The sequence below is a fragment of the Dreissena polymorpha genome, chromosome 6 (genome assembly GCF_020536995.1).
Source record: "Dreissena polymorpha isolate Duluth1 chromosome 6, UMN_Dpol_1.0, whole genome shotgun sequence".
NCBI classification, from domain to species: domain Eukaryota; kingdom Metazoa; phylum Mollusca; class Bivalvia; order Myida; family Dreissenidae; genus Dreissena; species Dreissena polymorpha.
The window spans coordinates 109836736-109849031 of record NC_068360.1 but is presented as its reverse complement, the minus strand read 5'-3'; the positions used below and the strand labels follow the sequence as shown (position 1 = coordinate 109849031).

Here is a 12296-nt window from a genome sequence, read left to right as displayed (position 1 = left end):
AATCTGAAAACAACTTTTTTTAATTTTGTCAATTTACCAAAACGTGAAAAGGCCCCTTTAAGGCCACGAACGACTAATCGCAAATGTGTAAGATAAATAAAAAGATCTGTAATGATATTTAATGCAAAGAGTTGTCAATAAGTAACATACGATTTTCTCAAAGCGGTATGCAATAGTCATTTAGGAACATGTGTGTTCTGGCAGATAAACCCTTTCATAATGAATATTGAATGTATATGTACATTCAACATAGTAAGGAAGGGGAAGCTACTGAAAAATGCAGTTGTTGATGTCTAGGATTGTCTTTCTTGTTGTAATGGTTTATTTTTAGTAACACATAAATAAGTGATGGTTACCGGCTTCTAGAAATGAAAACAATGTGGCCCCTATCCTTGACATTGTTCGGGAGAAGGTGATTTCACTTCACTTAACATGTAAGTAAACTTTAGTATTTCGGCTTAGGTTTGTAATTGTCGTTAACTTCTTTTAAGAACGATTTATTAACACAAACGTAGATTGCATAAAATGCAAATGTATTTCTAATTCTATTAATACACTACCAGCATTTATACTACATGTAGTAGTGTAGTGGTATTTATCATTACGTACTTGTTTAGGAGATGGGAGAATGACCTCGAAGTGAGACATATGAGGCAGACTCACAATGAACATCCTCACGATTTAAATGTGTTTACATCAAAGATGAAATCTAGATCACACTGCAAGTGGTTAGCGTGTGGCTATGATATTAATTAGTAAAAACATCATTTGCAATGAAAAATAATCGAATCATAACGAAAAATCAACTTCTCTGAAAAAATATTCACTATCAAATATATGTATATTACAAGGTATTCAACTCAAAATCATACCAAAACAGAGTGCATCGCTTTGAACAGCCATAACTTTATCAATTGTGCAACTATTTCCATGAATTCGATCTTATTCAACGCAGAAATGAATTTCCGTTTTGGGAATGTACATATCTTGCAATATTATTACAAACGCTGTGTCAAAATGAAAGAAATAACACGATACTTATTTCGCGTGACCTACTAGTCATTCTGTTTTAGGCATATTCAAACATAAGTATGTTCATATTTGTTGAAATAAACATGAAAAAACTGTGAAATAATATCACCAAATGCCTTACATTATGCACACCAGTTAAGTACGTGAGATAACATTCGAATCAATGTGTATGTCACCGCTGAGCTAATAACTTAAATCTTAAAAAGTCCTCAAATCTTAAAAAATCCTTAAATCTTAAAAAGTGTAATGTGCTGGGTCATCTGCGAAAGAATAAAAAAATGTAAACTCGTGACCTCTAATAAGAAAAAGTTCTTAAAAACAGTCGCATCAATGCGGAATTCATTCACGACAGTTATTTCGTGTAAAGCCTTCTAATATAGGTATGAGCTGTGTCTAATAAAATATTGAATTCGTACTGCTATGTAAATATTAACACTTTAACATCAATTCAGTTTATTTAAATATATTTATTCAGTCATTCAAATATAATACAAAATTGAGAAATTTCATTGCAACAAAGCAGCAACAAATACACCTCCAATTAGGTTTCAAACTCATGACAAAGGAGCCATTCTACACAATGATAGTCGACATCATTTTGAACAACTGCGCTATCATTATAACTAACCCTATCCTGTCTATATGTTTATATTATACTCACAATTACTCACAATTATTACGGAAAGAAGTAAACACAAGGACCAAACAAACTGACTGTAAACGTTGCAGAATAAATACACATTTTACTTTTGTTAAAAGGCAAGTTTTGACGTTATTATATACCATTACAATAATGTCAAATAGAGATTTTTGAAGAAGTTGTCCTTTTGGAGCTATTTTAAAGGGACTGTTAATCACAAATGACGGAAAAATAAAAGTTTTAAAATACCGCATTTTTTACAATTATTAGTTTATATTTTTTTTTCAAATATCACCACTGGTATATAACATTACTTGAAAAAAGTTCATATTTTCAGTATATTCGGTAACAAAATGTTGCGATGTGAAATCGAAAGTACATCGCGAAAATAGGTGACATAACGATATACACACTATAAATAACGCAAGTATATTGATCATTATACATAAAAAATATATACAATTCACTACGCATGCACAATTTTTGCATCCCTGGATTTATCACGTGACGATGATGATCAATCTACTGGCGTTATTTATAGTTAACTGGTAGTTACCTGGTAGACATACCCAGTAAAATTTATTACCAAATATACTGAAAATGTGAAAACTTAACAATTTTTTTCAAGTAATGTCATATACCAGTCGTGATATTTTGATCAATATAAACTTATAATTGTAAGAAAATACGGTATTTTACAACTTTTCTTTTCTTCGTCGTCGCGGTTGACAGTCCCTTTAAATGAAATGTTTGTTTTAAAATTGGATCTAAGATACTTACACGATCGTTTCTGTAATAACTGTGTCTGCAAAGGGTATATACGGACAATCTTTATTCACCTAAGTTATAGTTCTGTATTTAAAACCTTGTTTTCCTATTCAGGCATATCTGTTCGTCTGCTGTCGAAGTATGGCTACAGCGGGAACCAACAAACTGTCTCTGCTCATCGACGGCATGTCCAAGGGTGATTCTGAGGTGGTCACCGGACTGATTGCAGAGTTGTCAGTCAGAGAGCTTGACACGCTCATCGAGGTCAATGCCAAAAACCGTTATATGACGCCGCTTCATTTTGCGACAATAAACAACAAGTTGGATGTCGTAAAATTGCTGCTGAGCAAAGGTGTAGACATTGCTAGGGGCGAGGGGTGCTACAGCAACTTTTATGGCTACTTTATTTGGAAGGAAACTCCATTGCTTAGTGCCCTGTGCCACGGTAAGCCTATATCGCTGATTCAAACATTGCTGGAACACGGCGCGGACCCACAGTACGACGAGAATCAAGCACGGATGCTAGATCCCAGGATCGGGCGGATGCATGGAAGCTATCCGATCCAAATTCCGTTCAACGTGGCACTCATCAAAGGTAGATATATTTTTGAACTTATTCTGCGGTATTCCGATGTCCAACGAACGTTTGGTAGCGGTCAGCACACTTGTCTCTGTTATGCGATAAAACACTACCTCGAGGTGTCGTGTTCATCGTTAACCATTGAGTTTATACGAATGATTCTTCAACGAGGCGGGGTTCTGTGTAACGGCAGTTGTAACAACTTCGCAGAGGAGGCAGGCATTATCAGTTCTGATGGCAGGTGCAGCATCGTCATCAAGTGCCTGCACGCTATCATCACCGATGACATTGACAGTCTTCACGGGTTTCATTGTACGAGCAGCAAGGCCGCAATGAAATGCCTGGAGCTGGTATGCACCTCGGACTACTTGCGTACGGGTTCCTGTCTGTTCCAAACACTGGAGACCTTCCGCAATTACAGACTTCGAGGACACGGCGATGATGGCGTTGACCACGCGGGAGAACGCAATCAGTTATCGGACGTTGTGATGCACAAGCTTCGCTGGATTCAGTCGTTCACTCAGCAGCCTTCGACTTTGAAACACATCTGTAGGGTGTGGGTGAAAAGGCTGATACCTAACATCACCAGGGAGATAGTTTTAGATCTGCCCATCCCAGAAGAGTTAATGGCGTATTTGAACAATGAACCTTGACAATAAATGTACTAAATAATCCGAGAAATACTATTTTGTGCTCAACATTATGAAAGTAAATAAATTTGATGATATACCACTATATGATTATTTGGCAATCAAACATATTTTATCATTTTGTTTATTGTAACATTTTACTTTTATTTTTGATTATTTGTCTTCCCTATTTGGGCATAATACTCAGATGTTTAATTGTTTGTTGCAATTTCAACGATTGAAAACTTAGCCATACATATTACCTTAGTGTATTAAACATATTAAATAGGTTTAAAACAGTATGTCTCAGCATATTGTTGTATGTTGCATATTATTATTGTGACATTTAAGGATCGATAATTTGTATGTGATAATTTATAAGAATCAATTCTCTAAAATGAGGTATGTGTGAGTTTGAGCTTTTGTACAGATAAATGCATGTTTTATTACCATATCATAAACTAAATACAAAAGCAGTTCTTATTATAAGAGACGTATTTATAAAAAATAGAAAACAACTCATAATAGAGCAACACCAATTAATAATCTGAAATGATATATTGTTTAAAGAAACATAAATGCTTTCACAATTAAGATGGATCAACGATTCATTTGCAAACAGGAAGACAATGATCCAGTTCGTATGTTAAGCATAAAAATAACGTAAAACTTTTCAAGTATTTCACCAATCAATCGCATATCCAGATCATATTATTAAATCAGTATGCATGTGATATTTCAATGAATATCTCTATGTCTTTAGCTCGCCTGAACACAACGTGCTAATGTTGAGCATTTGTGATCGCCGTTTTGTCGTCCGTCGTCGAAATTTGCTTCCGAATACTCTAAAGGCCTTATATGTTGCCCAATCATCTTGAAACTTGCTCTGACAATTAGTTCCTATGATATCTTGGTCGTGTTCGAATCTGGGTCACATATAATAAAAACAAGGTTACATAGTCAACTTTAAGACTAGTCTTGTGAACTCTCCAGAGGCCACATTAATGGCCCAATCTTCATTATATTTGGTCAGAATGTTTGTCTCAATCGGATCTCGGCCGACTTTCATAATGGTTGCGTTCCAGGCAAGGAGCGGGAGAGGGTTAACATTACGGCTATAGTGACTCCTTTTGGACATTCTCCTAGTCTTATATTTTGCCCAAATAATCATGAATCTTGCACGGAACAATGATATATCGACCGTTGTACCGGTCTAATGAAAATCATGGCCGCCAGAATGCGGGTAGTTTTCCGTTCAAATTAGCTATAAAGTTTGTAAATACTCAAGGCCACATTATATTTCCAAATCTGTATGACACCTGGTCATAGCATTTGTCCCAATACTATTTCGAACGAGTTTCAAACTGGGTCACGAGTGGTTTAAACTAGTTTTCTTTGTCAAAATGAAAGATTAAATTGTGAACACTCTATTGTCCCCTTTCATTGTCATATAGTCATGAAACATGGTAAGAACTTTTTTCAAATGATTTTTCGGTTGAATTCGAAACTACGAAATTGAATCATATGGAAAAGTTATATTACAATGTCAAATTTAAACGAGAGATGTGTTTGTCAGAAACACAATGCCCCCTATTGCGCCGCTTTAAAGCCATAAATTTTACCTTTGACCTTGAAAGATGACATTGACCTTGACCTTTCACCACTCAAAATGTGCAGCTCCATGAGATACAAATGCATGCCAAATATCAAGTTGCTATCTTCAATATTGCAAAAGTTATTGCAAAACATTAACCTTGGTTAAAGTTTTGGGACACACACATACAATGACTGACTGACTGACACAATGACAGACAGACAGGCCAAAACAATATACCCCCGATCTTTCGATCCGGGGGTATACAAATGCTTGTGAACACTTAAGAGGCTTAATTTGTAGTTGAAAGTTGAGTATTATTTATTCACACAAGTGTTTTCAACTTTCTTTGACATGGTTCATATAAGGTATTGTCAAGAAGCTACTATCTTAAGACAAAACGAAGACATCTAATTTTTACAAGAGCTACTTTGTTCTCGCTGCGAATTTTATACGGCATCTTGTCGAGTATAGCTGACCCTAATTAACGTTTATACCTCTCGTGACATTTGCCTGATTGTAAAATTTTTACCAATTGCTATTTCTTTAATAAAACGTTCAGAAGAACTTCTTTTTAACGAACTCGCGTCCCAAGATAAAGAAATGTATTAGAACAAAATAAGTTTACAAGAATTTCAAAATGGAAATGTAATTGTATTGCTAACCGTGGCCAATAAACTTTTGAGAAGCAATAGCGAAGAAACTAATATACTAAAGGCTTGGACTCACATAAATGGACCGTGCTCTGTGCAAAGGGGGTTTAATGCATGTGCGTTAAGTGTCGTCCCAGATTAGCATGTGAAGTCCGCACAGGCTGATCAGGGACGAAACTTTCCTCCTTAATTAGATTTTGCTTAGAAGAGACTTTTTTTTTAACGAAAAATATCATAAAGGCGGAAAGTGTCGTCCTTGATTAGCCTGCGCGGACTGCACATTCTAATCTGGGGCGACACTTACCCACATGCATTAAACCCCCTTTTCACAGAGCACGGCTCAAATCTTCAGAAACATTTATCATAGTCATCGTTAAGTATTGATAAAAGTATAAAGCGTTGGAATTGTGAAAAGATCGAACAATTTGTAAAGTTCTGCTGTTATATTTGTAGTTTGCGATATTGCGTGGATTGCTTACATATGGTATAAAATAATAAGTTTCTTATAGTATCACGGATGGCTGAGTCGTTTTTGCGCTAGGCCTTTACTCCAAGGGTCAGTGGTTCAAGCTAGTATTTTCTGTTTTTCGTTCTTTAATTATATTATTGTTGTATACAGGAGCTATTAAGCTCCGATGTCTACGTTTATCAATTTAAAGACACACTTTAAAACATGCCGAAATCTGTGAAAAAGTCCAACAGGGAGTCATGCGACAAAAATGTGAAACTGCAAGTTGCTTGATATCTGTACTTTTAGTAACCACAAATTCTGTTTGGCATGTAATTTCGAATTGTTTCATTGAACGTCATTCGTCAAACTGGAATGGATCCAAATAATAATAAAGGTAGTTGGCCTTTTTAGTATCGAACTATTTTTTAATGATTTGTAATGAATATTGGCGTTGTTGCGGCTGGTCTTAATGTTTGTGAAGAACTGTTGCCTTTTGATGCAAAACAAATGATGTATTATAATATGAATTACATAATATCGTGGATCCATAATTTTTGGCGTTGTTCATAGCCATGCAGGTTTCAAATATACTGCCTTGTTCTTTTATTTGTTCTATATCAATGATATCTACATGCATTTTACACCGCTTGAAACTAGGACTGCACATAATGATATTTTTGTTGCGCACAATATCGTCGTACGCTTACTTTTTTGGAGTGTTCGTTTATTTCACTTGCTCTAAAGTCATCCTACTATATACTCAGTTTCGATAAACATTCGCGTGTGAAACAAGCACACGGCACTTGTACATGTAGCACATCGTGCGGATGTATTGCGATCGCCTTCCCATTTTCCCATATTTCACAGTTCATATTCTTATCTTTACACTTGTTTTAGCCCTTATAAAGAACGCTATATAACTGTGAATGGTCTGTTAACTTTAGATACTTGCTAAGATATAAGCATATAGCCATGAAAATTGCAGTGTTCTGTTTTGTTGTAGCAATTGGTATGTATAATACATTTTGTTAATGTGTTTATGTGAAAATGATTCCATTGATTTAAATTGAATAACATTAAATTATAACTGAAACAGCGGATTTCTCAGTATATGCGTGTGCTAATATGTGAATTGGCGTCCAATTATATACTGCTTTGTGATTTAATGACGTCAGATGTAACAATGCATGTTATAAGACTCACTGCTATGCATGAGCCCCGGGGTGTCGGGTGTAGACGACGCCTGCAGAGACATTGACTCCCAAGCCTGCGTCCTCATGGCACAGAGGAACTCCGGCCTCTGTCAAGATCAGGTTTTAAGTCGAACGGCCTGTCCGAAATTCTGTAAAATTTGCCGTAAGTATTTCACTGTGAATAGTTGTTATCCAAATCTACACAATTTTGCCCCTCCTCCTCCTCCTCCTAAAATCCATATAAACAAACAGCACTAACCTATTGTATGTACCAATTGTTGTTTCTCGCAGATGATAATAATTTTACGGTATGTGTTCTGTTTAAGACAAATAAATCCATTCTTCATATAGTTACCCATTACTTGAATTGAACATTGTGCTTCCAAAGTACTTCTGGTCTATTGAAATGATACATTGAAATGATTTTTATTTAATGAAACATCTGTCCAAATTATTTCATTTGCAAGATTTGCATGTTTGATATACCTGTGCATATTTAACATTTCAGCTCTCGAATGTTACCATTGTGAGGTGTCAGTCCGCGACTATATGGAGTGTAACACGACCACGGCCTGTGACGTTAACCAGGTAGGTGACGTCATGCATAATATTGTGCAAAGCGCTTGCATGATTAAGACTGTGTACAAATACGCATAATGCTATAATTTACTTAAAGTTAGCTTACTGTATATCATATTCTATTTTTATGCGAATCCTGAAATGAATGACAAAATATTTCTCATAAGCTCTTAGCCAAGTAATTGTTTTTATCTCAATCATATATAGCATATTATGTATTGCTAAAGATTTCATTCACCATTGCGTTGTTTACATATGCTTTTGTGCTGTACACGATAGTGAAATTTCTTGTTTCTAATTGGGTACGCATTATTTTACACATTAACCGGACACTTTACTATCTCTTTCAGCAATGCATGCTGCAGAAGTTGCATTCCTCTCTAGACGAACACGATGAGTATGTCATGGGCTGTGCCAGCCGTCAGGTACGGTTGAAATGTCGATAATATGTAGGAACGAATGTCCGGGCTGTTACAAATAACGTCAGAACGAATGTCCGGGCTGTCTTAATAATATAGGAACGAAAGTCCGTTTGTCAAATATAACGTTGGAACGAATGTCTGAACTCCTAAATAATGTGGGCACGAATTTTTGGGCTGGCTAATTAATGTCGAAACCATTGTCCGGGTTGTCAAAATAACGTAGGAAAATATGTGTAAAAATCAGCTTAAGAACGATTAACCATTGAAACGAATGTCCAGATACCGGTTTGCATTCGTGATAGATTATATTTGATGGTACGGCTCACAAGTGAAAAAGTTTATAACTGATTTGAAGTACTAATCTACATGTAGGGTCTTTATTCGTGATAGTTTATTCATGTATGGTCTACATGCTTTTTCTGGTAATGATTACATACTCGAAAGTTTATATGTGATAGGCTTAGCAAGTTTGAAGTAAGGTTTTACATACTTTATAATTATATCTGAAGGACTTTGCCGTTTAAGCTTTCAGGTACGAGTGCAATAATGTTCATGTGAGCAACATGCGTTTTGTTTTTTTCGAAAATAGAGATATAAACCTAATAGAAGAGATCTGATTGGTTATTGAGACCCAGGCACGGTTTACATGCAAGTTAGTTTAATACTGCTGTGGACGTATAGAAATAGAGCCCGTACAATAGTTCCGTCAATAAGTGCTGTTGAGTTTGCTACTGTTTGGGTACCAGGAGAGAACTTTTGCTATATGCCTGGCTAATTTTTGTCTCTAGAAATAATTTTAAGTCTCATTTTGTTGACAGCTCTGTGATGGTGGAGGGCTTACGCTATCATTTTGACGCCGAGCGCTGCACGAGAGAAACGTTGCAGTCACATGCTGCGATACCGACAGGTGTAATCTTCCAACAGAATCATCCAGCTCTGTTTCAAAACCAACAGAAGCGATCCCATTGTCAAAACCAACAGAATCCAGTACAGTGTCAAAACCAACAGAATCCAGTACAGTGTCAAAACCAACAGAATCCAGTACAGTGTCAAAACCAACAGAATCCAGTACAGTGTCAAAACCAACAGAATCCAGTACAGTGTCAAAACCAACGGAATCGAGCACAGTGCCAAACACCTTCACAGACAAACCAAGTAAGACAATGTTCAGAGTTAAATTTTGGAGTGCTCTGCATCCGTATGTTACCACTACACTTGTTTTTCAATGGGATAAAACAAGTCGGTAATTTTGTTTTTATAAAACAAAAAAAATAAATATATCAAAGAAACACTCAATTTTACATGATCAATAATTTTATAAACCGACAATTTTTATAATTGTAAGGAAAAGATCAAACTCGTTGGGTGCACTCTTACGAAGCTCTCAAAATAAAAATAATCAATCTCTTCTTGTAGAATACCTTATAAATACGACTTTAATCAAACCACATTTTACAATTTAGCACAACATTTGCCGAGTTGCGTAAGAGACATCGTGCTAATTATCGAAGACTTCGGGGACAAAACGTCTAATCAGACGACGCACATGAACCCCTCTACGCACTACATGACCACCTTCCTGAAGGAATTTGTAGCACGCCTCCCTATTGGCCCCACGGGCAGCCTTCTGGGACTGGCCCTCATTGATTCAGACATTCACAGCGTATGGTCTCTCATTGACCACGTGACCAACGACCAACTGCAAATGGCTATTAATGGTATACGGTTTCAACATAGGAAAGATAGACTCGATATTGAAAATTTAGTAGATTACCTTTCCAAAGAGGCATTTGATAATATGTCAGGCGACAGGCCAAGTGTACCAAATGCAGTCGTCATATTTGTGGATCACCGAGGGAGACCGGATATGCACCACGGTCATGTTAGCGGGCTAGGTGCCGATGCAAGGCATGATGTTCAAAAGGCTAGCGGTGACGTCATTGTTGTCAACATTGGGAGTACCGACCACAGCGCTGTGACCCAGATGTCGGTGCTGGCCACGGACGCCCACCATGTGTTCTCGGTCGCGGATTATGACGCATTGTCCGGAATCAAAGATATGCTTGTAAATTTTATTTGCAACTAAATAAAAAATAAAGGGCATTCCTAGCTATTCATGTGCCTACAGTATATGAATGTTATTATGACAAAGAACACCTGTTACCTTTTATTTCTAAATTATTGCAAAACTAAGTTGAAAATGTACTCTGATATCAATATGCTCAATTCATCGCGGATTTGTTTGTGTAAATGTTTATAAACTTGCTATAAAACACGCTTTTCTGAAAAAATGTCTTAAAAGATTTTTCAAAATAAAGATACACTATGTCGCTGCATAGTCCCTTTTTGCTAATTTTGAATATAATAAGAGTTTCAAAATATAGTAGAGGAACATGTATATAAAACAGACCTTCAGTGTTGAAATTAATACTAAGATGGTATACCCTTAATAAGATACGAGATGACAATTATGATCGCTAACTCGGACCACACACAAAACATGTACCTAAGACATGTTACTAGCATTCATATTCCATTTACCCTACGCAGGAAAAATGAATAAAGAAATGTAATATGGATACCAGTCCGATTCATTACAGGAGTTTTTAAAATTCATATTACTTGCATAAAAGTAGTTAGAAAATTTAAAACCAACAACTGGAAAAATTAAAAGAGAGCCGCAATATTTAAATACACCATAATTGCAATAAAAACCATTTTTGACAATAAGTTCATACAAAGTAAATTCACCATTTCTTTAAACTCTTGGGTTTTTAATTCTTTGTTTGCTAATGAATTCGTGTGTTTGAGAACAACGTCCCGCGCACAATTTAGATAATTGTTAGCTAATTAATTTACGAGATCAAAGTCGGATAGGAAATTCAACACGAGTTTTTCACAATAATACAGTATAGTATAATAGTAATTAAAATATCAATCAATTTTGCGAGTATTATTTCGCAAATATAAAATGATATTAATTGCTTAATATATAGTTTGTAATTTTCAAAACATAACAGCATGATACTGCTGATTAACAATTGTGACCTCAACGTGCTAAGTTTGGTATAATCGACTTGTAGCCCATCAATCAGCATCGTCAATGGAATTCGCGGCATTTATTTATAGGGACGCACATTACTTTCAGAGCACAACAATAAGTAGAAGATTTTTCAAAATCGTAATCAGTTCAATAGTGTATGTTGTAGAAATACTCCTGATTTCGGCCTCTGAATTTGAATAGTTGTCTTATTTTTATCTGTTGCTATCATAGTTGGTATACGTTAAAGAATTGTAGTATGATCTCAGTCCTATATAAGACAATTTGCTTAATTTTAGTTGCGCACAATTTTATTGGTTCATACATTGTCGCTAACAGTGTAGCTCAAAAGTGAGCTTAGACCGCCGTGTCGAAAACAAAAACAGAACAACCACAGTTGCGTCTACTGTTATTGATACCTAATTCGTTAAGTATGGTTTATTCAATTCAACTTATTGTCATTGAATGGTTTGTACTCAGTTTCAATAATTTTATTTGTTCTAGTGTAATACATAAAAAGTAGCGTTTTGAATTTTGCACACAATTTGATTAAAGTTTAAGCTCAATGCTATCCTGGAACCTATTCTTTTCAAACAAAAAGGATAATATAAATCAAGGATTTGAAACGATAACTTAAACCGCGAAACATTATTTAATAAATATTGAAAGGTTAGTAAAGAACATTTAAAACAAGTTAATGCCAATCGATTGTTGT

At 35.6% G+C, this 12296-nt stretch overlaps 2 protein-coding genes across 3 annotated transcripts; both read left to right on the top strand.

Moving 5' to 3' along the window:
* Window positions 1-327: 327 nt before the first annotated feature.
* LOC127834086 (uncharacterized) lies at window positions 328-9475 on the top strand. 2 transcript variants are annotated; one of them, XM_052359688.1, is made up of 6 exons: window positions 328-434; window positions 2555-7356; window positions 7545-7703; window positions 8049-8128; window positions 8470-8544; window positions 9360-9475. In XM_052359688.1, exons 2-6 carry the CDS (start codon window positions 7320-7322, stop codon window positions 9393-9395), a joined length of 387 nt encoding a protein of 128 aa, XP_052215648.1. In that variant the 5' UTR covers window positions 328-434; window positions 2555-7319; the 3' UTR covers window positions 9396-9475. The 2 variants fall into 2 exon arrangements, with proteins under 2 accessions (XP_052215648.1, XP_052215647.1); XM_052359687.1 differs by lacking the exons at window positions 7545-7703; window positions 8049-8128; window positions 8470-8544; window positions 9360-9475 and having other exon boundaries at window positions 2555-3949.
* LOC127835992 (collagen alpha-1(XIV) chain-like) lies at window positions 9399-10767 on the top strand (the record flags this gene model as incomplete). Its single annotated transcript, XM_052362410.1, has 2 exons — window positions 9399-9696; window positions 10005-10767. Coding segments are annotated over 2 exons (921 nt in total), but the record flags the coding sequence as incomplete, so codon positions are not given.
* Between the last annotated feature and the right edge of the window lie 1529 nt (window positions 10768-12296).